The 25,765-nt window shown below is 45.4% G+C and overlaps 2 protein-coding genes across 2 annotated transcripts in view; one reads left to right on the top strand and one right to left on the bottom strand.

Annotated features, from left to right (window-relative positions):
* The first annotated feature begins 9,023 nt into the window (after window positions 1-9,023).
* On the top strand, window positions 9,024-21,963 carry AKAP14 (A-kinase anchoring protein 14). Its single transcript, XM_042242561.2, has 6 exons — window positions 9,024-9,144; window positions 12,732-12,898; window positions 12,983-13,074; window positions 18,306-18,485; window positions 20,952-21,004; window positions 21,758-21,963. Exons 2-6 carry the CDS (start codon window positions 12,742-12,744, stop codon window positions 21,885-21,887), a joined length of 612 nt encoding a protein of 203 aa, XP_042098495.1. The 5' UTR covers window positions 9,024-9,144; window positions 12,732-12,741; the 3' UTR covers window positions 21,888-21,963.
* NKAP (NF-kappa-B-activating protein) overlaps window positions 21,522-25,765 on the bottom strand; it is a 19,460-nt gene continuing 15,216 nt past the window's right edge. The window contains exon 9 of the mRNA XM_042242560.1: window positions 21,522-25,479. Within this exon, the coding sequence (XP_042098494.1) occupies window positions 25,305-25,479 (175 nt within the window). The 3' untranslated portion in view covers window positions 21,522-25,304. The remainder of the gene's footprint in view (window positions 25,480-25,765) is intronic.

Genomic DNA, 25,765 nt, shown 5'->3' with positions numbered 1-25,765 from the left:
GCACCAATAACTGCCCAGCGCATGATGTGTCCAAAGGTAGTTCCTATTCTTGCAGTAGATGTTAAAATATTGGAAAACAGTGTTTCTTTGGAGATTGCTAGAAGGATACAGAAAATAGTTTTTTTTTCCTCGTTCCTTTTCTGGGTGAATCCCTATATGCTTAAAATTCCAGACTGCACCTTCATCGTTCGTGCATCTTGTATCCACATATAGTAGTCACTTAAGTGTTGATTCTTATTTTAGCTTATTATGTAGAGCAGCAACAATGATTATGTTTATTAAAATGAATGTATTTGAAATAAAGAATTGCATGTCCAGTGCTAAAGGTAACCAGATAACATTAAGATCTGAAAAGATGTAACTACTGTGAAGAAGGTGATAATCCATGTGTATAGATCAACACCCCAGGTGACCACGGAACCTCTAGGTGAGAAAATTAAGTTACCTTTCTTCTCCCATCTTTTATCTGGGCCTTCCCAGATGGTAAAGAATCCACCTGCTAATGCAGGAGATGCAGGTTCGATCCTTGGGTTGGGAAGATCCCCTGGAGAAGGGAATGGCAACCCACCCCAATATTCTTGCCTAGGAAACCCCAAGGACAGAGGGGCCTGGTGGGCCACAGTTTGTGGGGTCGCAAAGGAGTCAGACATGACTGAGCAGCTAAACAACATCAACAGATTTTTTTAAAATCCAGTTTAACATTTGATCTACTGATGAATTTAAACACACCTGCACTGTATGGCTTCCGTTGACCTCATCTTACAGGACAGGGCTTACAGAGGACTGAGGTGGCAGTCACATTCAGAGGAATACTCTATATTGTGCCACCTTAAAGGAAAGCTGTGGTCATGATTACAAATTTAACACCACCTCTGGTCTAATGATATTATACAGGGCTCATTTTATGATTGTTATGAGAACTATCTGGAAAGGAAGAGAGAGCAGGTAGTACAGAGAAGAATACAGGAGACTTAACATTACTAAATCTGTCACTAAATGTTTTGATTTTTAGGTCTGTTGTCTGTCCCTGGGCCTCTAGGTGGGGCCTATCCACTAGCAGATTCATCCTTAGATAAATGTCAGGGCTTGTCACAGCAAGGAGCTGCAAAGTGACAGAAATCAGTTGGTCAGGTTCAGCATTAGCATCCGAATTCAACTCCCTTTTTGGTAGCACTTGCTATGAAATTTAGCCTTATTTTTATACTCTACTGCCAGGGAGTGAACCAGATTAAAACAGTTTGAAGCCAGAAGACTATAGTGATGCTTTGCAGCCCATGTTTCTCTTGATTTTTTGAAAGTGCAGTTAGCCAAAAGGGTTTTCTTATAGCAGCTCTGACATGTGATCTGGCTACTGACCTCAGATTCACTACTCACCTGCTTTTAAGGCCAGTTGAAAGGACGCTTGGGAAACGATGCCATTCATTTGGTTTTATTACCTTTTTGACTGAAGTATAGTTGATGTACAATATTACATAAGTTTCATGTACACAACAAAGTGATTCACAATTTTTAAAGTTATACTCCATTTATAGTTAGAAAATACGGGCTATGTTCCTTGTCCTATACAAGGCATCCTTGTAGCTGATTTTATACATATGGTTTTATTCTTTATCTTTAATTTTTAAAATAGATACCATACATAGCTCAAAAATCTGACAATATAAGTTGTTCAGTGAAAAGACTTCAAGTTCCCTGCCCATCACCTACCCCGCTGTCACACTACCCTGATGGGTTTCTATGCATGGAGAAAAATAAACACATGTTCTTCTGTCTTCTGTGATGGTAACACTTGACATGTATTTTACCTCTGTCACTTGTTTGGAAGAATGGTTCTTCTTTGAAATTATATTTAACCAGGCTGCCATCATTATTTCTAGGGTCAAATGAAATCGTCACTAGGAAAAGACTTTGAAAAAGATTAGAGGAAGCCATACACTTTCTGAAGGGAGAGGAAGAGGATGGCCCTACCCTTTGTTTGGGAAACACTTTTAAGTGAAATATTTATGGGAAAAAAAGACATTCTAGAATCAGCAATTCCTACTTATAAGGACCCTTAGACATTTAGTCCAAATTCAGATTCTTCAGATGAGGAAACCGGTTCAGGGATGAGAAGCAGTCACCTGGCTAGCTAGTAGCAGACCTAGAGACTAGAATCCTGGTGTCTTGACTCCCAACCTCCTGTGCTTTTAGTCTTTGTGGCTCACTTCAGTAAACCCTTCCTTTTATCTGGGCTTCCCTGATAGCTCAGTTGGTAAAGAATCCACCTGCAGTGCAGAAGGAGACCCGGGATTCATTCCTGGGTCAGGAAGATCCCCTGGAGGAGGGAAAGGCTACCCACTCCAGTATTCTGGCCTGAAGAATTCCATGGACTGTCCATGGGATCGCAAAGAGTCGGACTCGACTGAGTGACTTTCACTTTCTTTTCACTAAACCCTGCTGAGTGAATGCCACATGAGGCACTATGCCCCAGATATGAACAAGACACAGCCCCGCCCTTCTGGAGCTCAGTCAGTGTGACTGCAAGGCCATTACAGGATGGGGTGCTGAGTTCTGTGACAGATCTGCAGAAGGTGCTTCGAGCACAGAGCGGGGGCCTGACCCAGTCTTCGGATGGGGGGAAGGGAAATGGCTTCAGGTAAGTTCCAGGTGATGCCCACACCAAGCCAAGTCTTGAAGGTTGGAGAACATTTAGGAGATAAGCAACTGAGGTGAGAAAAAAAGCGTGAGTGTGGGCACATCACACTAGCATGGCTGCGTGGGAAAGCGCCACAAGTCGTGCAGAACTAGAGCAAAGAGGGGCGTGGCCGGAAGGAGAGGGAAGAGAGACTGGAGAGGCTGATCGGTCTTCCGCGGTGTTAGACTTTCTCCCGGGCAGCTGGGAGCTCTGCGGGCGGCAGGCAGGAGAGTGAGGTGGGGATCCGGCTCCGTTTGCGGGGCTGCTCTGCGGAGCACCGACTGCAAGCCGTGGTTCTCAGCCAGGGCGAGTTTCGTTCCTAGGGACACATTTAAAAGTTTGGAGATGGTACCATCACCCGGGGAGTCTGGGGAGGTGCTACTGCCATCTAGTGGACAGAGGCCGGCAACGCTCCTCAACACCCTGACCGCAGGGGCTGGCCCTCCCAAGGTAGTTTTAGGAAGTCCATGACATCAACACTGCTGAGATTGAGAAACCCTGAAAACAGCCAGGTCTCCATCAAGCAACATGGCTTCTTCCTCCTGTTCCTCGTCCTTTTTTCATTCAAGTTCAGATCCCAGATTCTCCCTCGTGTGTGTGTGCTAAGTTGCTCCAGTCGTGTCCCACTCTGTGCAACCCCATGGGCTGTAACCCACCAGGCTCCTGTCCATGGGATTCTCCAGGCAAGAGTACTGGAGTGGATTGCTATGCCATTCTCCAGGGGATCTTCCCCTCCCAGGGACTGAACCTGAGTCTCTTTACGTCTCTTGCATTGGCAGGTGGGTTCTTTACCACTAGCACCACTTGAGAAGCCCCGGTTCTCCCTTCGCTCATCTGTAAACCTGAACTTTATCCCATCCTCGGAGGCTTTTGTTTTCCCACAGGTGTATCCCAACTCGCCATGAGTGATGCATCTCAGGTCGAGAAGGGCAAAGAACAAACCGTTTCTTTTCCGAAGGGCTGTGGAGACTGGGAACACTGAGGGTACCAGCACATCAGGAGGCTCTGCCCCCTATCAGCTGTGTGACCTCAGGCAAGTCACTTCACTACTCTGAGCCTCAGATCTCCCATCTTTTAAGGGAGGATAGTTGGCACTCTGCACACATCCCTGGGTATCTCTGGCTGTCAGGAGTCGTGTCTGTGGAGCAGTTTGTAAATGGATGGCATCGTGCCTATGGAAGCTGTCTAGTCTGCCCCCAGCTCCCCCAAAGACATCCAAATGTGGTGTCAGGAGGACCCTCAGACCCAGTGCGTAACCAGGTGTAGGCAGTGGCAGCAGTCTTGGCTTCTCTCTTGGAACCTGTGATTACAGCCTGGGGGTTCACAGAACACTGCAGCAAAGATGGCACTAACTTTGATAAGGACACAAATTACTCTGAAGTTGTGTTCTGAAAGAGAGAAAGATGCAGTTTCCTGCCACTGCGAACCCAGGTCCTGGTTTACCCCTCCAGGTAGACGCTCCTTACTCTGTTCCAGGGGAAGGTGGTGACTGGATAGGACTGAAGCTCATCGTTCTCAGCAGGAAACTTCAGGATTGTGGGGAGAGACTTAAACATCACTTGGTTTTCAAGATTTTACATCACCCTGATGCTTTTGTGACCCGAGAACTCAAAATTATTCTACTACACTTTTGTACTTTCACACTTTTGTGACACACAAGACATATGGAACGATTATAGAGGTTTTTCTTTTCCAAGTGTGTTGATGTAGATTTTGCGTGTCTGAAAGACATTGACTTCCCTGGTGGCTCAGCTGGTAAAGCATTTGCTCGCAGTGTGGGAGACCTGGGTTCGATCCCTGGGTTGGGAAGATCCCTTGAAGAAGGGAACAACAGCCACCCACTCCAGTATTTTGGCCTGGAGAATTCCATGGACTGTATAGACCATGGGGCCGCAAAGAGTTGGTCATGATTGAGTGACTTTCACTTTCAAAGACACTAGCATTCAACTTCTTGATTTGAGTCTCTGTGTGCTTGTATAATGCTGCCTTCCTCCCCCCACCACATCCACATGCTCTTGACCAAACAGCTCACCTCTGAGGTTCGCATACTCGGGAATGCTCTTTTTGGGATATGCTCTTCTTATGCTTCCCAGATGAAGCTGGAGTAGAGTCTGAGGTGGGGAGGAGAATGTTCTTATGACCTTCACAGTTTGATGCATGGTTGAGAAAAGACAAGATGAAGACATTTCTGGAAAGAATCAATCCAAGTATATGTTTGCATAATCTTTCATCATTAAAGGTTTCTTTGGTATATTTGCGTGTCCTCTGTGTCTGATGCTGTTGGCCACCCCCCAAAATTTATTGCTCTTTGGCAATAAAGAGCCAAATCACCAGTTTGGGGATTTCCACAAATCTTGACTGAGGACTAAAGACCTAATTGTTCTTTTCAGGGCATCATTGAGAAAATGGCCTAGCAGACCTGACTTGTGTTAACCCATGTAAATGCTGCTTTATTTGTTTGCAGACATTTTGTTTCATCTGTTGTTTTGTTTCATAGCAGGTGTCTTCCTTAATTCCAGAAAACATGGAGAAATCAATTATTATATGGGCTAGAGGGTGGTCGAGAAATAAAATTTACAAGCAAGTATGCAATTTCTTTTTTAACTTTATTTTTTATTTTTGGCTGCAATGGGTCTTCATTGTGGCAAGCAGGGGCTACTCTCTAGTTGAAGTGCACAAGGTTTCATTGCAGTGGCTTCTCTTGTTGTAGAGCATAGGCTCTGGTGCACACGGGCTTCAGTAGTTGCAGCATGCAGGCTCAGTAGTTGTGGCTTGGAGGCTTAGTTGCTCTGTAGCCTGTGGTATCTTCCTGGACCAGGAATCAAACCCATGTCCCCTGCATCAGCAGGGGGATTCTTATCCATTGCACCACCAGGTAAATCCAACGAGTATGTAATTTCAATTATGACACCAAAGAACTGTAATGCCAAAGGCAGTAGGAGAAAAAGGAAGACAATGGAAACACTGAGTGTCACTTGCCCCCAAGAAAACAAGAAGCTTTCCTGTGTGTTTAAGATTTTCTTTGGCATACCTGCCTGTCCCCCTGTGTGCCACCTACCACACGGCTGAGGAATGTCTGTTTCACTTAGCAGACCGATTGTTTTCCTTTTAGGCTTAATACTCTTTGTTTCTAGAGGCCAGAAAACAGTGCAGGCCCCCAGAAGCCCACTCCCATCTCTTAACTTTAAGATCCTAGTCTTTGGGTCAAGCTGGGTCAGGTCTCTAAGGCAACTCTGGAGTTTTCATCCAGTGTCTGTTAAGGGCGGCCCAATGTGGGAATGACCATTTAGGGATCCCCATCGAAAGGCCAGCCATCTGGGAACAGTTCTGCCATCGTACTTGTGTTCCGAGCAGGAAGCTGTTCAATGAGGCACTCCTCCAATGGCAGACCTGCATGCTCAAGGACCGCTGGAATGTTGCAAGAGGTCTTTGTAACATCACAGCTCTCAGGGATCTGCCTACCTGGGGCTGACAGGCACAGTACTCAGGGTGTGTGGCCTTTTTGGATGGAGAACAAGCCTCCATTTAGGAAAGGCCCTGGGCTCCTATCACCTCCTCTCCCTTCCCGGGACAGTCTGGTCAGGCCTTTTATGGTGAAAGTGAAGTCAGTCAGCCACACTTGCTGAGAAGCCACCCAAACCCATGGTGCCTTGCTACATTTGACTCACTGCTTCTTTTTTCAGGTAAAAAAAAGAAGTTTTTATCCTCCCAACTAGACTGTAGGTGCACTGAGGCGGGGAAACTTGTTTCAGCTTCACTTCACTTCAGGGCCTGCAGCACTCAGAAGACCCGTGCTAGCTGACTGGGATCACTTGCCAGGGGATCATCAGCATATAGCATGAGCTTCGTCTCTGAGAACAGCCTTGTGGGGCATAGGCCAGGGTTGGGGGAGTAAGAAGATAAACAAGGGAAGGGGGTGACAGGCTGAGCATGAAGGTACCAGGAGAGGTGAGGGTAGGAGCTGAGAGGGAACGAACATGACTGAAGGGCTATGTTGAGGCCGTCTGATCGCAGGTTGGAAAAGAATTTCCAGACACAGGGCATTTCAGAAGGGAGTGAGTTTTTATTAAGAACAAAGAGCAGAGATAATGTGGGCACTGTGAATACAGTGGAATGACCTCCTGACAGAGGAGGGAAAGCTGACAGTTTTCATGAGTTAATAGCCAATTTTTATAGCCTCAAGACAAAGAAAATTCCTGCTGGTAGGCTGGCGTTAGGTGATGGGTTGGGGCGCTATGGGGTATTTAGTGGAGTGGGCACCTTGGCCTAATTGGGAGTCAGGAACTTCTTAGTGATGATCAGGGGGGCTTTTAGCAACCATTACAAAGGGGCTCAGTCAGCTTGGGAGGTGTCCTTGGTTCTGGGCTTCGATTCTGTGGCCTTGGTGCAAGGCCTCGCACCTGTGGCCTGGGATAAGCCTCAACAGGTTACAGGTGGGAAGGAAGAAAAGCCAAGGCCCAGGGTGTGGCTGTCCTTTCTCCTGCGCTGATGTCAACTGTCCCTGCGGGACCCCCTGCCCGCTTCTGCCCTCCTCCCCAACTTGTTCCTCCCCTAACTGTCCTCAAGTCAGGAAGAAGCTGACAGCGGCCAAAGCAACACCCCCCACAGAGCACCGCATGCTGGGTACCAATTCACCCCACTTTCCACACGCGGGGCAACCGAGGCCCCGCCCCTTCTCTCTCCCCTGGCTGGAGCAAGGGACGAAGACTGGGAGACGGCACGTTTCGGACCCCGTGTGACCCCGTGTCCAAGGTACCCGCTAAGCAGACCGCGCACACTCACCAGGCTGCCCGCAGGGTCTAGAAGGGCCCTGAGGCGAGGCCGCGGGGCATGTCTTGGCACACAGGCTCCGTGTTCTCGAAGGCGCAGGCTGGCGCGCTGCTGGAGCAGGCGCTGCCCCCGCTCTCCCCGGGCCCGGCCCCAGCTCCAGGGCAAGAGCCTGCGGACCGGGGTGTGTGAGAGGGGAGCTGCCACAGGCTTATTTTATGCTCTTTCTCCTCCTGCCCTACCTGCTTCTCTCCCATCTGTGCCCCCACTTAAAAACCGCACCCTCCCCTGAACACTCTTGTGCGGCGCCGCCCGGGGAGGAGGCATCCGAGGAGGGCATGGTTTGGAAGACCCTGTCCTCGTTGCTGATGATGGTTCAAAAGGTCTCTCAATCTGTTAGGCCCAAGTTTGTCGCTTCAGAGAGGGGCTTGGCTGGGGGTAGAAGGTGACGTTCTGGCCACCCACTTGAAGCTTCTGCCTCAAAGAGGAAGGAGCCTTTCTAATCAGCTGGGAAATCTTTCCTGGCTTCCCCTTGAGAACATTTTTACCTTCTAAGAGCGTCTCATCGGTGGATTGCACGTCTCTCTCCTCTGGGCAGTTAAGAATCCCACTGCCCACCCTTCCATGCTCACCCTGGGCCTCGCACCAATGGCCCCAGGGCTTCTTAGGTCTTGCTGCCCCTGCCACATACAGGCGGCTGGAGCTCTGTCCTTTTGGAGTGCAGGTGCCTTCCGGCCCAGTGTTTCCAGTTACCCTCTTTCTCCCAGGGAACCCAGGAGAAGGGCAGGGCTGTGGATCAGGGCCTGCTGAGGCACTAGAAGGTTCATGGCAGTTGGTCCCATGGGCCGTATGGGAGTCAGATCAACAAACAGAACTCAGGCCAGTCCTCATCATCCAGCGTTTTCACAGCTCAGGAACCTCTGTGCTCCCCAATGTCAGTGTCCACACGAGCCCTCCTCCTGCCTTGGCTCTGATGTACCAAGCACTGTTCTCAGCCTTTTCTGTAAAACTGTGATTTGATCCTCATTAAGAATCCTATTCCACAGGCACTGTCACCCCCATTTTATAGACAAACTAAGAAATGTTAAGTAAATTGTTCCTGGGTATATGCTGATAACTATTACAATATAAGCTCATCCTGGATTCATAAAAGACATCTTTGAAAACAATCAGGCACACAAGGGAGATCCTAACCTCAGAGGTTGGGAATAAATACGTGAAAGCTCAGTCAATGAAGGTGGACAGCTCTGGGTTTGAGTTTTAGCTAACTTATGTAATACACTCTGTGCCCCTCCTCAACTGTAATGAAAACACCAACACCTACTTCTTGGGGCTATTGTGATGTATCACTTCCCAGTGACTGGCACACAATAAGGACTCCCAGTATATACCAGCTGCGAGGCTCACTACTGGAGCAGCCCTGCAATCCCACCTGCTGGGGGGAAGCTGGCTTGGACAGGACAGCCTAGTCCTGGTCCATAGGTCAGATTGCTGCTGTGACTGGACTAGCCCCTTCTCTCACTAACAGAAGTCAATCACTTGGGCTTTGGTTTCTATTGGCTGAAATTGGTGTTGTCCTGGTAGCACATGTAAACATTCCAGCCGGGAAGCCTGGGGAAAGCTGCCCAGCGACTCTTTCTGAGGCTTCCTGGGCCACTGCTGTTTCATACGAGGATCCAGGATCCGAGGATCCAGTCACTCAGGTATTGAGGGTTATGAAGGGTGGGAGGGCTCTGCAAAAGGGGCCTGCACTTGTTTTCTCCATTTGTCACTCACATCTCAAACTTGACCCCAACCCTTCATAGCCATTCTGCCTTCTGGCTGCTCATTAGGAAGGGGAGGGAGAGAAAGGCCTAGAAGAGGCCGGTGGGAGGGAGGCTTTGGGTCTGTGGTCCACAGGCATGTGAGGATAAGATGGGAACTGCCTCCTGAGCCCTGCTCCCCACTGGAGCACAGCGTTCCTGGGGTCCTTCTATAGACAAGGCCCCTGCTAATTTGGTGGGTTTGAAGGGCACAGATTTGGCTCCCAGTAAATTCATCAAGAGGCAATTTACTGAAAGTCAAGTCACCAAATGACCAAGTAGCCAAATGGGCCATTTTCTGAAGGATCACGTTGCTGGATGGGGTTTATGACAAACTGCTTTGGCCAAACTGGGATGGGCCTCGGGGTGGGAGAGCCAGTTCTCGAGGGCTAAGGGCCTCCAGACACCCTTACCCTGACCCTTCAGTCCCTCCTCACTCTAGGATAGGCTGCCTGGGAAGATTCCATTTCCCCCCAAAGGATGACCCTGTCCACCCCTCCACCGCACCCAGGGGAGCTGGGTTGCCTAGTACAGCACCCACCACAGCCTGGGACCAGTGATGACATCCAGAAAGGGAACAAAGGATGACCTTCTTGAAAGAGGCTCACAGTGATGAGGTCATCACTCATTGTGAAGCGTGGAGGGGAGGAAGGAGGCAGGGTGAAGAGGCAGGCTGTGGAGCTGGATGGCCTGGTGTGAGGTTGGCTTCCTGGTTCATGTGGTAACTAGAGTCCTTTTTATGATTTAGGGCCCCAGTGGGGAAACTGCTGGCATACAGAAAGTTGGAGAGAAGGGTTAAGTAAAGGGAATATTTACAAAGGTATGGGCAGAGGGTAGGGAAAGGAGGGTGAGGACGGCTCCTTGGGGCTGGTAACAGTGGGGCCATGACGTTGAGGGGAGAGGATGGTTACCCTCACCAGACTGAGAAGTGAGTGAGCTGCCCTGGGACTGGTGGCCACCTCCTCCATGCAGCCAGTCAGGGGTGACCCGGGAGGCGGAGAGCCCCGGGGGAATACCTGCCTGGAGCTCACTCTCCTTTCAGCCTGATCTCCCCATTGTGTGGCACCTCCTGGAAGCCAGAGGGCACAGACAGCCCATTGATACAGTCCTGGCAGTTCAGTGTTCCCTGCTGGAGAGCAGGGGAGGTGGGGAAAGTGGGCCTGGAAGGCATAAGATAGGTGTCCAGCCATGATCTCACAGCCATGCTGAGAGCTAAATGGAATGAGGCACATTCAGTTCAGTTCAGTCGCTCAGTCGTGTCCGACTCTTTGCGACCCCATGAATCATAGCACGCCAGGCCTCCCTGTCCATCACCAACTCCCGGAGTTCACTCAGACTCACGTCCATCGAGTCAGTGATGCCATCCAGCCATCTCATACTGGGTCATCCCCTTCTCCTCCTGCCCCCAATCCCTCCTAGCATCAGAGTCTTTTCCAATGAGTCAACACTTCGCATGAGGTGGCCAAAGTACTGGAGTTTCAGCTTTAGCATCATTCCTTCCAAAGAAATCCCAGGGTTGATCTTCAGAATGGACTGGTTGGATCTCCTTGCAGTCCAAGGGACTCTCAAGAGTCTTCTCCAACACCACAGTTCAAACGCATCAATTCTTCGGTGCTCAGCCTTCTTCACAGTCCAACTCTCACATCCATACATGACCACAGGGAAAACCATAGCCTGGACTAGACGGACCTTAGTCGGCAAAGTAATGTCTCTGTACATTAAACCCCCCAAATTGGGAGTTGCTATTTATAGAGAAATAAATAGCTTCCTTAGGAGCGAGAGAGCCACTTTCAGGCAGCACTGGCCAAGCAGGGATTGCCTGCATGGGGTTTATAACTACGCTAGAAATGAGTGCACCTCAGTGAGGAGACTTCAGCATAGCAGGGAAAGAAAGACTCTAAGACTCAAGGGAAAAAGATGGAAATGTTCAAAGACTTCTAGCTCTGTGATGAACCCTTTACAGTACTAATAACTAATTTCCACAATCTGGATAAGTGTTAAACACACTTGGAAAAATTTAATTATCTCTTACAAACATCTTGGGCTTCCCTGGTGGCTCAGATGGTGAAGAATCTGCCTACAATGCAGGAGATGTGGCTTTGATCCCTGGGTCGGGAAGATCCCATGGAGAAGGACATGGCAACCCACTCCAGTATTCTCGCCTGGAGAATCCCATGGACAGAGGAGCCTGGCGGGCTACAGTCCATGGGGTCGCAAAGAGTCAGACATGACCAAGTGACTAACACACACAAACATCTTACTAAAATAGGAGCTGCTGCTGCTGCTGCTAAGTTGCTTCAGTCGTGTCCGGCTCTGTGCGACTCCAGAGACAGCAGCCCACCAGTCTCCCCCTTCCCCGGGATTCTTCAGGCAAGAACACTGGAGTGGGTTGCCATTTCCTTCTCCAATACATGAAAGTGAAAAGTGAAAGTGAAGTCGCTCAGTCGTGTCTGACTCTTAGCGACCCCATGGCAGACAAATATTTTCTTAACAAATTTCAAGCTCTGAGCCAGCATCATACTTACTGGTGCCACACCAAAAAGAACACCCCTTGAAGCCTGAAGGAAAAGAAGCCACTGTCTCATTTCCCTTCCATTTTTCTGGAAGTGTTACCCAAAGCTAACACTTATATATTGCAGGGAAAGAGATGGCAAAAGAAAAGATAGTTTCTGACGGATAATTGCATATCTGGAAAATCCAAGAGGAATAAAACTGAAAAGCAAACCCCTCCTCTACTGTACTGCCTTGAATCCTTTTAATTCACTTTATCTTCAAAGAGCCACATGCCCTCAGTAGCCTAAAGCAGGGTTTGAAGTTGTTGTTATTTTATAATTTTATTTATATATTTTTGGTTGTGCTGGGTCTTCGTTGCTGCACAGGCTTTCTCTAGGTGCTGCAAGTGGGGGCTCTTCTTTGTTGCAGTGCACGGGCTTCTCATTGTGGTGGCTTCTCGTTGCAGAGCACAGGCTCCAGGGCCTTTGGTCGTTGCAGCGCCTGGGCTCAGTCATTGAGGCTCCTGCGCTCTAGAGCACAGGCTCAATAGCTGTGGCCCAGGAGCTTAGTTGCTCCGCGGCATGTTGGATCTTCCCAGATCAGGGATTGAACCTACATCTCCTGCATTAGCAGGCGGATTCTTTACCACTGAGCCACCAGGGAAACCTGGGGGTTGAAGTTCTAATAAAGACTCAATTAGAAATCAATACTGTTAGAACTATAAGGAAGTTAGGAATCAGTTACACCTTCCTTGACTTAAGTCTTCATGGTTATGAGAATCAGAAAATCCTTGGTTTTCAGGAATAGTGGATCTCAGCATTCAGGCACAGAAGGTAAACAGCGAGACCCCTCCTACCCTAACACCTAATACCCTCTCTAGAGGCAACAACCGTTTCCTGTGTCTTGTGATTCTTCAAGAGATAGTCTGTACTTAAGATGAGTTTGTACAGGCATGCACACACACACAAAGTAACTTCTTGAGTTTCTTTTTCTAGTGAAAAGAAAATGAATGTGACCAAAAATGTCAAATTTGAGAAGGAAGCAAATGAGGATAAAGCTTCTACAAGCCAGGCGATGGCTACAGAAGACCCCCAAGACATAACAAAAATAGCTCTAACTTTAGCCAAGGATGCCATCACTGCTGCTGTCAGATCTGCAGAAGGTAGTAAACCTGTCTGGGTCCCTATGGTCTCATTAGGTAATGCTCCACTAGGAAGTAACTAATACATTCATACTTCGTTTGCAGAAGCTGAAAACCCTGTCAAAAATATTGACTGGATCACCCATGGTGAATTCACAGAAGAGAAGGGCCGTCAACAAGTTGAGGAGTTTGTTTTGGTAAGTCCTTTGGCCACTCCAGCTTTGCACACAAGGGCGAAGAATGACAAAAAGGCTCCTGTTTGATGAAAAGTTGGAAGTCCTGCTAGAAAGCCTAAGTGATGATACCACAGGCGACTTGAATAAATAAAAACTGTCTCATCTGGATTTCAAAATCAAGATGGGATAGTCTTTGAAGGTGAACAGCACAATCGTATTCCCAGTGTTTGTATTGTCTTCACCGTACACTTCCCCAAGAAAATCAGATTCTCAGCTAAGCAATTTTCCCATGCCACTGCCCCTAATGGCCTAAGAAGGAATTGTTTAGTTGTTAAGTTGTGTCTGACTTGTGCGACCCTGTGGACTGTAGCCCACCGGTTCCTCTGCCCATGGGATTTCCCAGGCAAGATTATGGGAGTGGGTTGCCATTCCCTTCTCCAGGGGATCTTCCCAAACCAGGGATTGAACCTGCATCTCCTGCATTGGCAGGCAGATTCTTTACCACTGAGCCACTGGGGAAGCCCTTCTAAGGAGGGAGATGCCTCTGTCAAAACAGGGGTTCTGTAGTCCCAGCTCTAGAGTTCTCATGTTAACAGAGGGGATGTAGAGAGATCACAAGGCATTTTGCCTTAGCTCTGGGATGTATTCACTGTACAGTCAGATGCACATGCTCCTAACTCCTTTTCTTTTTCCTCCTGGTCCTGGTTCTGACCTATTTGTGGGGCTTATCCTGGCAGCTCTGGGGAGAAGGCCCTGGGTTGCTTTGTGTACTGGCGGGGTGGAGGAAGAAGACTGGTCTGAAACCCCTACTTGCTCTATTTCCTTGGAAGAGAAAGCAGTTGAAACTGGTGGAGGCAAACTCCCGGAGCCTGGAAGAAGTGTCCAGCTGTATCTGTTCCTCTGGTCAGTCCATCCAAGCCTTCTGGCCTAAGGGCACTTTCCCAGGCCCAGGAAGGTCCCAGTCAAGTGGGAAAGAGGAAAGGTCGGGGGTTTGGGACTCCACACCCTCCATTTGTGATCCAGCGGCACGACTGCTGTTGCCATTGCAAGAGGTACCAGGAACACAATGAAGACAAATGGTGCAAAGTTCTGGTTCCCCTTGGGCCTTCCCACTTGGAGAACATCTCCCATTTCGGTTTGGGCCAAAGGTTCTGCCTGCTGCACCCAGGGCTTATGCATCAGACTGAATGGGACAGAGAACAAGCAGGAAAACGTGCCTCTGGAGATCCTACTGGTCCCGAGTGAAAGGCTAAAAGTCAGTCCTGCCTGGGCTACAGGGCCCCATGTGATCTGAGTCTCCATCCCCACCTCTTCCCAACTGACTGCTCAGACCCCATCACCTACCACCTTCTCCCTGGTCACTTTTCTCACTCAAGTTGTACTTGCAGTTCAGCTGCCAGGCATGCTCCCACCTCAGGGTCTCTGCACTTGCTGTTCCCTCTCCCCTGAGATCTACTCTCATGGGTCACGTTTTCCCCCTCTTCAGGTCTTTAAGACGCCTTATGCTCAGAGGCCTTTCCCCACCACCTGATTTAAAATTGCACCCATTTCTCCTCTGACTTCTTTTCCATCAGAACTCAGCTCTATCTAGGATATTAGATTTTATTTACCCTATTGCCTTTTATCCGCCATCAGAACACATGGTCCATGAGGGCAGAGATTTTTGTTCACTGTCATGTCTCCAGGCCTTAGAAAGGTCAGGTACATAGTAGTGAAAGTGAAGGGTGCTCAGTCATGTCCGACTCTTTGTGACCCCATGAATTCTCCAGGCCAGAATACTGGAGTGGGTAGCCGTTCTCTTCTTCAGGAGATCTTCCCAACCCAGGGATCAAACCCAGGTCTCCGGCATTGCAAGCAGATGCTTTACCAGCTGAGTCACCAGGGTAGCTGCTCTATAAATATGTGTTGAATATATGAACAGACTTATTCTCTGTGCCATTATTTCTTCACAGATGAAGAGCTAAGTCAAAGTATTTGTCTTACTCATTGGTAGGACTGTTTTGAGGACAGAGACAAATTAGAAAGCAGAAGGTGATGGAAAAGCTAGAAGCTCTATGTAACTCCTGACATAAAACCACCATTTCCAGTCCTACTAATGCAGCAAGCTCTAGAAGTAAAGTCTACCATCTAAGTGCCAGGCATTTCTAATGGAGCGCTTTCTCAAGCTTACTGAAGATTTCTTAGAGTTCACCACACACCAGAGGATGGCAAATTAGGAGTTATTACCATTTACTGAGCGAGCACTGCAATGTGCCAAGCACCACTAAGCACTTCACACGCATTATCTCATTTAATCCTCACAACAAACCTCAGTGTACCCATTTTACAGATGATGAACCCTGAGGGTCAGAGAGGTTGGGCAATTTGTCCAAAGTCTTTCTGATTAATCAGCAAAATGAAGTTTTGACTGTAGGTCTATCTGATATACTTTTCTCATCATAATAGGAAGAGTCCTTTTTGATGCCAAAAATAATACAGTTTACTATCAGTGAAAAATGCAAATTCAAAAGATTTTAAGGTATTACAATGTGAATAAGAATGATTCAATCTGGTATCAGAAGGCTTGTGTGTTTGTGGGGAGGGAACGGGTACACTTATACACTACCAGTGGGCATAACTGGTTTATTCTCTTCAGCAATGCAATGTGGTAACAAGAACACAAAAAACAATTCTTTAAAAATTTTATTTTAAATTTATATTTATCTTTTGGTGCACTTCACGGCATGTGGGATCTTAGTCCTCTGACCAGGGATTGAACGCATGCCTCCAGCATTGGCAGCAAGGAGTCTTAACCACTGGACCACTGAGAAGTCCCAAGAATACACAAAGAAGTTCTTTATACAAGAAAACCTGGAAAATTCCTCATGCCTATCACACACAATATTTTCATAATAAAATTAAGATATCATTATTTTAAAAAAAACTCAGTGAGCAAAAAGACACAAAGTAGATAATGAAACCCCCCTTCTAACCCCACAATATCCAGTTCTACTCCCTCAGATGTCACTTACCAGGGATAACAGTTTTGTGCATATATTTCCAGGTGCCTGTTGATTTTGAGTGTCAATAGTATGTAATTGTCTAAGCCATCCATGGCAGAATAGCACAATGAGATACTCTTTTCCTGGAAGTGAGTATATAAAGCAATGTTATGTAGAAATGACAAAACATGGGATAACACACACTCACAGCATAGAGATAAAAATGGGAAGATTGGTTTGATGGAGACAGCTGAATTTACTGTCTAAACCCGCTTTAGAATATCCTAGAGCTGAGACATCTGATGGGGTGGAGAGAGCACTGAGCTGGCTGCCAGGGAGCCCAGGTCCCAGTCTCAGCTGGTATTGTTTGTCCTTTCCTATTTCTAGGTCCCGGGATCCTCATGTGCAAAGCGAGGGGCTCTGTTAGATGATCTTTAGGGACCACTCTAATGCTACAGAGCCTGTGACTGTGTGACAGATTTTTAAAAAAAATTTTTGGCTGCGCTGAGAGGCATGTGGGAATCTTAGTCCCTGACCAGGGATTGAACCACACTCCCTGCATTGGAAGTACAGTCTTAACCACTGGACCATCAGAAAAGTCTCTGTGACATTAAACATTAGGTCTGAAAAAGTGTATCAAGCATAACACAGAAAGGTTGAAAATAAAAGGCATGCTCCAATGGTCCTCACAGGGTTGACTGGCAACTCCTTAATTCAAAGGAATAATGATCTATGTAAGAACACACAGACCTGATCTCAAGAAATTTAGAGTCTGATGTTCCTCTCTGGCCAACTCTAACAGCCAATTGGGTATAAGTTTGAAATAAAATCAGCTGAGGCAGAAGGCCAGCCTACAGTTTTTGTTTCTTTTTATTATTATTTTGTCTGCACTGGGTCTTTGTTGTAGCATGCGGGTTCTTCGTGTGGCATGCAGTCGCACAGGCGTTAGGTTCCTTTCAGCATGTGGCATCTTAGTTCCCCAATCAAGGATCAAACCCACGTCCCTTGCATTGGGAGATGGATTCTTAACCACTGGACCACCAGGGAAGTCCCAATATTTATTTTTTTTAAAGGAAGCCCTGAAGTTTTTTACTATCTCCTCCCAAACTCTCTTCTGATAGTTATCACTGGGATTGTTAGAGAATCCTACTCCTGTCCTTCTGTGGACCTTCATCTTAATTTAGGATGTTTTCCAATTTGGAAGCTTTCTGTGCCCAACAGCCAGAGCAAGGGGATTTCGTTGAACTTGATGAATATCTCCGGCTTTCAAGGCCTGGTGCTAAGACTCAAGGGTGCAATGTGACTTGTGTGGACTTGAGGTGTTATTAAGGTGTGTGCTTTGGAGGGGGAAGCTTCTCCAAACCATCTGGGTGATCCTGACCTATTCCTTTTCTGACCTTATTTTACTTACCACCTAGGGCTGCAATGAAGTGAGTCTGGTTTTCCCAACAGGTGATGAAATCAGCCTCATCACTTTCCTTTTATTTTTTAAAAAGTCTATTGAATTTATTACAATATTGTTTCTGTCTTATGTTTTGGGCCACAAGGCACATAGGATCTTAGCTCCCCAAGCAAGGATCGAACCTGTATCCCCCTGCATTGGAAGGTGAAGTCTTAACCCACTGGACCACCAGGGAAGTCCCAGCCTCATTACTTCCTAGTCACACATTTAGGTCTCCTGGAGTGAGCAGAACACATGTTCTAAGCACTTTCTAATTATCTGCCAATTAACCAAACTCGCCTTCCAAGCAAGGGTCCGGAAGGAAGTCACTGTGGATATGCATGCAGTGTGTATGTACACACACCTGAGTGTGAGCCCCTGCACTCCAGAGTCCAATCTCAAGCAATGTCTGCACTGTTAGCTTATTTCCCATTTTAGCTCCACCTTTTCTCTCCTCTACCCTTGGAGATAAGTGAGAGTTGACTGTAGTTTGAACCCTGGTCTAAAAGGTTAGAAATAGATTCCAGAAGCGGGGCTCTAATCCCTACTGTTGTGTGCTGCCTTCATCGCAGGGGTCCCCAACATGCGGGCTACAGACCGGAAGGTACCTCCAGTCAGATCAGCGGCAGCATTAGATTAGAAACAAAAGGGCCCAATAAATGCAATGCACCTGAATCAGCCCCAAACCATCCCCCTCACCCTGGCCGTGGAAAAACTGTCTTTCACGAAACTGGTCCCTAGTGCCTAAAAGGCTGGGGTGCGCTGAGAGGACTTGAACAGAAATCTGCTTCTCTTCCTCTGTGTGCTTTTTCTTTTCTCCTGTGAAACAGAACTGGGAGTATCAGGACCGCTGGGAGCACTACACAGAGTTTTTAAGGAAGGAAGACGCGTTTCACAGCTTCTACTACATCTACTGTGTACGGTGGAGCATCCCAACTGCTCGGAGACCCATAGCCCAAATCACCGCCAGTGTGTACTTCACCATCAAGGTCAACAAAAACAAACCTCTGGTAAGCGCTTCCTTGGCTGCCCTGTTCCCTTCAGTGAGACTTCAATGAGAACAGACTTCGCATGTCAAGGCCATGGATGGCCCCTTCCTTGTGAAACTCAACAGTCATATTTCTGTCTTCAATCTGGTGGAGCCCATCTGTAGCACTTGCCATCGCTGATCATGCTCTCCTCTGTGAAATGTTCCATTTGGCTTCTAGAACAACATTCTCTCCTAGTTTTCCTCTTGCCTCACTGACCACTGTTTACTCTACTGGTCCTCTGGTCTCTTCTCTCACTGACCTCTTCATGTTTGCATGTCCTGAAACTCAGCCTTTGGGTATCTTCTCTAGCCTCTTTTCTTGCACAATCTTATCCAGTCTCCTGGCTTTAAATGCTACCACTAGCTTATTTTTAAAAAACATTTAAATTTTTTCTACATTGGGTCTTTGTTGCTATGTGTGAGCTTTCTCTAGTTGCAGTGAGCAGGGGCTACTCTTCATTGTGGTGTGCAGGCTTCTTATTGCGGAGCACAGGCCTAGGGTGCATGGGCTTGGTTGCTCTGCAGTGTGTGTATTCCTGGACCAGGGATCGAACCTGTGTCCCCTGCATTGGCAGGAGGATTCTCAACCACTACACCACCAGGGAAGCCTCATCTCTAGCTTATGATTCCCAAATTTCTGTCTCCAGACCAGACTTCTGTCACTTGGATATTTAAACATCTCCCTTACTGTATCCAAAGCTGAACTTCTGACTTTCCTTTCAAAGTCTGACCTACCTATGCCTTCCTCATTTCAGCTGATGGCCAAAATCCCTGTCATCTTCCTTGACTCTTCTTTTTCAGTCACATCCATTAGGAAATCCTGTTGGCCCTACCTTCAAAGTAGGCGCTCAATCCAAGCTTCTCTTCCTACTGCACCTCTACCACCTTGGGCCAAGACACCATCATCCCTCACCAGCTATTTCAACAGCCTTCTAGCCAGTCTTTCGGCTTCCACCTTTACCTGCATCCTGTCTCTTTTCAGCTAGCCAGAGGTAGTCTTGGAAAAATGAAGTTATGTCACACCTCAAATGTTCCAACATGCCTCTCCAACTCCAAAATGCATGTGAATTACTCAGGGATCTTGTTAAAAGGAAGATTCAGATTGAGCAGGTCTGAGCTTCTGCATTACTAAGAAGCTCCCAGGAGCTGCTGATGCTGCAGATCCGCAGATGACACCCTGAGTAGTGAGGGCCTACAGCCCTTGTGTGACCTGGTCCCTTGTTATTTCTGCTTTCCCATTACCCCTGCCCCTTCACTTACTCTGGTCCAGCCATTCTGATCTTGCTACTCCTCAAATAAGCCAGGTAGAGTCCCACCTCAGGGTTTCTGTACTTGCTGTTCTCTTTGACTGGAACCCTCCTTGCCTCCCTAATACTTTACCATCTTCTGATCGTCTATGTAATTTCTTACCTTGTTATACTCTGCAACCCCACCAGAATGTAAGCTCCATGAAGGCACGGATTTTGCTGCTGCTGTAAAACAAGACCTGGCAAATAGTTGGCACTGAGTATTTGAAGGAATGACTGCTTGTCACCACTAGGTTGACTGTGAATATGAAATATGTTGACAGCTGCTGTGAAAGGAGTCCAAATGACACCCATGAATCCAGGGTTAGGATCCTTAGGACCAGGGTGGTACTAACCATGATGCCTGGAATACAGGAGACATAAAAGTGTTACTTCCCCTTTGCCTTCATCCTTTCATAAGCTATTTGAGGCTCTCCTGACTCTAAGGCTTTATAGATGACCACACCATAGTCAGCCAACCATGTCCTATATTTATCCTATCCTAGTACAAACTTACCTATTTGGAGAGTTTGGAACCTGGAGTGATCCAAAGAGGTAGACTACAAGGAGTTCTCATTTCTCCTGGTCATACAGTCCACCATCAGCTATCTTGCTAACTGGCAAGCTCTAAGATTGGAAAGGGAGGCTGCTGGAGGTACACGAGACCACGCAGAGAGAAGACTTGGGGCTGAGCAAGAGCCTGGCTCAGAATTCCAAGTATAATTTTGGAGGGGACACTGGATGGGGGTCACTGAGACAGAACTATAACTGTAAAAGACATTTAAAAAATGTCTTTGAACCGTGTTCATCTATATTTTTTTATTCTTAGGCTGTCCCTACAAGGTAAGTTGGTTCTGTTGCCTGAGTAAACTGGACCACGTAAAGAAGGCACATGACTTCCTCATGCTCCTAGTAATGAGAGCACAGCCTCCCCTGACTTGTTTTCAATTTTGTGGAGACTCTTAAGGTATTCATTGCCTTAAAGATCTTTTGGGCGAACACAGGTTTGAAGCGACAAAGAACTACCACCCACAGATCTCCAATTCACAGGGAAGATGAATTCTAGAAATTAAGGAGTATACTTATGGATACATGTAGCAATGTAAAGAATCATGAGTTGGTATGACTGGTCTTGGCTGACAGTTGTCTTTTTCTCTTAGGACACACCCATTGATGTCTCTTATGTCTTTGAGGGTCATTCATTAGTTCACAGGTAAAGAAAATTTAGAGATTTTAAAAGGGTAGTAGGACAAGGTCATCATACTCCAAGAAGCCAGCGGGCCTGTTTTGTCGTTGCTGCTGTTTAGTTGCTACATCGTGTCTTACTCTTTTGTAACCCCATGGAGTGTAGCCCTCCAGACCCCTCTGTCCTTGGGATTTCCCAGGCAAGAATACTGGGAAATCTTTCTCCAGGGATCTTCCCAACCCAGGGATTGAACCTGAGTCTCCTGCATTTCAGGCAGATTCTTTACCACCGAGCTACCTTGGGAAGCCCTCAGCGGCAGATAATTTATGTAATGGTCACTTTTCTTCTTTGGACCACCTACTCCATTAAGATGGGCTGAAAGTAAGATTCTGCTTTTATTCTAGAAAATGGATTTTATCTGTAATGTCTTGCTTTTCAGTGACTAACAACTTGAGGTTAGTTGCTGGACTAGGGTGCGGCCAAAGCAGGTCCCGTCTATTGTTTCAATGGGAAACTTCACAATCACATGGAACTCACTCATAAATAATATTCAATGATTCCTTTTATTTGTACAGCAGGTCTCTTACAGAATCTTTACATATAAACTCACCCTTTTATTGACGGGGCCTAAGGAATGGAGACAATCTTTGCCTCCACCCCCAAAAGGCATTTTGCTCACTAGGAACTGTAACAGAGTAAACAGGGAATCAATGGATCCCTGGCTCAGAGTTTTCTTTCCCTTTAAAAGCTTTTGTTGTGTTTGTTTTTCCTCCTCTGCAGACCAGGAGTGATTCGCTTTCGAGAAAAATGGCTAAGGGACATTATTGAGGCCAAATATGTTTTAATGAATCCAAATATCTTCCAATTCAACAGTATGGGAATCTTCCAGAATATTTTAGGAGATTTCTAATCAGAGCATATTAAAAATATGATGCTGTACATCAAACCACAGAATATTTATTGAATAATAAATTTGTGGCACACAATCTAGCTGCATTGTTTTTCTTTGCATTCATTTTCCAGTTGGCAACTTCCATTACATTAGCAGAGTGACCACTAAGTTGTCTTCTATTTTCTAAAAGGTTTTTCCCGTCACTATCTATATTGCTCAGAGTCTTTCAGATACAAAAGCTGAGTTTAGGTAGTAGATAAAATTCACCTGTCAGACCAAACTGAGATTGATCCTTGGCTCTTTGTTCCCCCATTTGAGCCTGAGTCTCCAGCCTGAACATACCTCTCTCATGGGCACAACTGGGGAACAGTAAAATGGCAACAGTTCTACAGCTCATAATATAACCAGTCTGAAGGGTTTCCCTACTCACAGCTCCCTTTATTTAATGCAACTTAAGCCTCATTGTTAAACAATACATTCTGAAATTCTGCAACTGGGCACGCTGCCTACCACAACACAGCGTCACAACTGTGATGGCACCAGGGTGGCTTGAGGATTGGCTTGATGAAACAGGGAAGGTTCAATCACCACCCTTACTATTTCTGGCCTTCTTCCATCCATCCTCACACCAGATCATTTGTTCCTACCATCCTGTGAAGCTGTCTTGCCTGGCTGCAAGATTTTAAAACATCAAAGACAAAATTACGAGTGATTACTTACAGGTATATCAGAATACGTATTTACGTAGATAAGCACTGGAAAGGAACACAGAATACTAAAGACAATTGATGGGGTAAAACTGTGGGTAATTTTTCTTTCTTCTTCAACTATTACATTTGTGAAATAAATTGAAAAGGAGGGAAAAATCTCATCAGAGCAACAGGTGAGGAGGTGGGAGAACTAGGTAAGCCTCCTTGGAGAACAAAAAAATATATTTCAAATACAACAGCCCTCCCATTTGACTTATGGCTCAGGTGACTAAAACACAGTTTGAAGCAGTAGTTCTAATGGGCTGAAAATAAAATACTCTTAGTCCTTTTATTCTTCCCTCTTCTTTCCCAAATATGCTACCAAAGCTATTCTTTGGCAGATCTTTCCTGAAAAAATCTTAATGAAAGATATGATAAAATTCTGAAATAAATTAATATATTTTCTTTCATTTACTCAATAAGCATTTATTGAGTATCTACTCTGTGGAGGATACAGGAGAATCCAATGGAAATTCATAATATTCACATATCACAAAATTGTTACATTTAGGGGGAAGGATGGGGGTAAGGGTTAGGGAGTTTGCAATTGACACATATACACTGCTATATTTCATAATGGGTAACCAACAAGGACTACTGTATAGCACAGGGAACTCTGCTCAATGTTATGTGGCAGGCTGGATGGGAGGGGAATTTGGGGAAGAATGAATACATGTTTATTTATGGCTGAGCCCCTTTGCTGTCCACCAGAAACTATCATGACATTGTTAATCAGCTATAGTCTAATACAAAATAAAAAGTTTTTAACAACTGTTGCATTTAAACTACCTTGCCTACTGAATGAAAATCAGAGAACAACCCCATTCAGTCTCTAGGAACTAGTAACAAAAACTAATGTTCTTAGAGAACAAAATTTTTTAAAAATGTGGCCCCCTTTTGCAGTTTGTGGCATCTCAGTTCCCTGACAAGGGACTGCAGTTGGGGCCTCGGCAGTGAAAGCATGGAGTCCTCACCACTGGACTATTGGGGAATTCCTGAGAATAAAATTTTTAAATGGGAAATAAAAATTTATGTTTTATTACACAGGGAAATGGACAGATTATGACTCACAAATTTGGGACCTAGTTTCAACTTTTGGAAATAATAGATTAGGCTAGGCAACAATGATGATAAATCACAATCACTTCAAATTCAGGCATCATAAATGTTGCCACGTGCCAACTGGCTGTTTAGTTCATTAATTGTGGGTTAAAGGTAGACATTTTCCTAGAATATATGTTAAGTAGTAAATTTTGTATCTATACTTTAATAAAGTATATCAAGTATACTTTCACTGTTTTGTTTTAAAACTTAAAAAAAAAAACTTTCAACTATTATAATACTGGAGTGGATTGCCATTCCCTTCTCCAGAAGATCTTCCTGACCCAGGGATCGAACCCAGGTCTTCTGCATTGCAGGCAGACTCTTTACCATCTGAGTCATCTAGGAAGTTAGCTTATAAAGAGAGAGGGCATTTTATAACAGCAGAGTCTGAAATTCCCCATCATTCAGATAATTTATACTTATCTTAGGCACATAATAATGCAGTTCAAAACAACCTTAACAAAAACAGCCAAAACGTCTACTGTCCCCTTCCCACTTCCCTCCTATGTCTTAACAACTAAACTTGAACAAAAGGAGGGAAGAAAAAGATCATGATCTCATAGTCCCAGAATTTTTCATTTTTCCCAAAGTCAAAAGTCAACAGTAGCCATAAAAAAGTGATAAAGTGAGAAGTTAACCTGAATGACAGATGTAAAAGAGAAACTGAAAAGTTTAAGAATGTTTAAAATGAAATCTGCATTTACATGAAGTACAGACATAAAAAAATTTTAATATCACATTATCTTCATCCTTATGACATAATGAAGTTAAAGCAATGATTCATTACATTTTTCCTTATTAAACTCCTGATTATTATTGATTCCTATTCATTTACAGTGTTCAAATAATGATTTAAACACAGTTCAGATGAAAATAATGTACTTACATTTACACAATAGACTTCCCAATATTTTATATTTGAAAGAGCCATTCTTAAGTAACCTGTTAAGAATTTTAAACTTAATGTTCACATTTTTGATTCAGTAAGTCTGTGGGTTAGTTTGCTGTTTGGTCTGTTGGTTGGTCTGGGGGTGGAGGTAGGGACTAAAATTGAAATACATTATTTCCAGAGCAGACAACATATTGTAATAAACAAGTCAATCTTCAAATTATAAATTTGCTTTTTTTCAGCCATGCCTTCTTTCTGTTAACAAAAGTGGCCTCCTGTATGTTTCTATCAAGTCCCTTTATGACATTCAACACAGAGGAATGATAACTTCCACAAGTTCAGTTGGGGTGGGCATCATGTAGAACTCGTGGCAGCACTGTCCCATAATGTAAGAGTTCAGTTCCTCATTTCACCAGCACTTTCTCTCAATGCCTCCTCCCCCAACACAGTAGAATTTCACTCATAATTTGGATTTTTAAACCAGAAAGTTGTTTTGGTTAATCCAAAATAACCCAAAGAGCTTGCTAAAGTTATATCAATACGCAGCTTTTTTTATAGGACTGAAAGAATTAAATAGAAGGCACAGTAGCACTGTAAAGCTTTTTCAGATCATAATCTTTTTTTGTGTGTATATATGGAACCCAAACTTTCTTTTTTGTTGTTAAAAATGTCTGATGGACAATCAGAAAATCCTTATTTGTCCTCTTTCCCTTTAGTTTTTCTGTATACCATCTCTCGAAAACTGGCCAGGATCTTGTTTTCTCTCTTTCGTCTCTCTTCTTGGTTAAAGGATGCAAGGGCTCTCTTCTCATCAGCACTATAGATCTGGTTCTCTTTTCGCAGACGCACAGCTTCCATTCGGCGATGCCTGGAGATAATTGTATTTTTGGCTTAATTTCTCAGTAGTTATTCTCATAGTGCTTCCTCACTAATCCTTTCCTAATACAGAGTGGTCGATTTAAAATGCTAACAAATAGAAACTTTCTCTAATGGGTTAGATTTTCCAAGGATCATTCATTTTATCCACTGATATGTCCTTTGATTAATTTCTAGTATGTAAATAATGATCTCTGAGGTTCTGTCAATAGAGTGAAGTTATTAATTTCAAATTCTAAGGGCATAAGTCTAGTTCTGTTGTTTCCAGTAAGACAAGC

The sequence above is a fragment of the Ovis aries genome, chromosome X (assembly GCF_016772045.2).
Source record: "Ovis aries strain OAR_USU_Benz2616 breed Rambouillet chromosome X, ARS-UI_Ramb_v3.0, whole genome shotgun sequence".
Taxonomy (NCBI): Eukaryota; Metazoa; Chordata; class Mammalia; order Artiodactyla; family Bovidae; genus Ovis; species Ovis aries.
Note: the sequence above shows the minus strand (reverse complement) of the source record. Positions and strands in the feature narration are given on the sequence as shown.

Coding starts and splice junctions, on each gene's coding strand:
- AKAP14 (XM_042242561.2), top strand. CDS start 12,742: ATGAATGTGACCAAAAATGTCAAATTTGAGAAGGAAGCAAATGAGGAT. Junction 12,899..12,982: donor TGCTGTCAGATCTGCAGAAG/GTAGTAAACCTG, acceptor CTTCGTTTGCAG/AAGCTGAAAACCCTGTCAAA. Junction 13,075..18,305: donor AAGTTGAGGAGTTTGTTTTG/GTAAGTCCTTTG, acceptor CCTGTGAAACAG/AACTGGGAGTATCAGGACCG.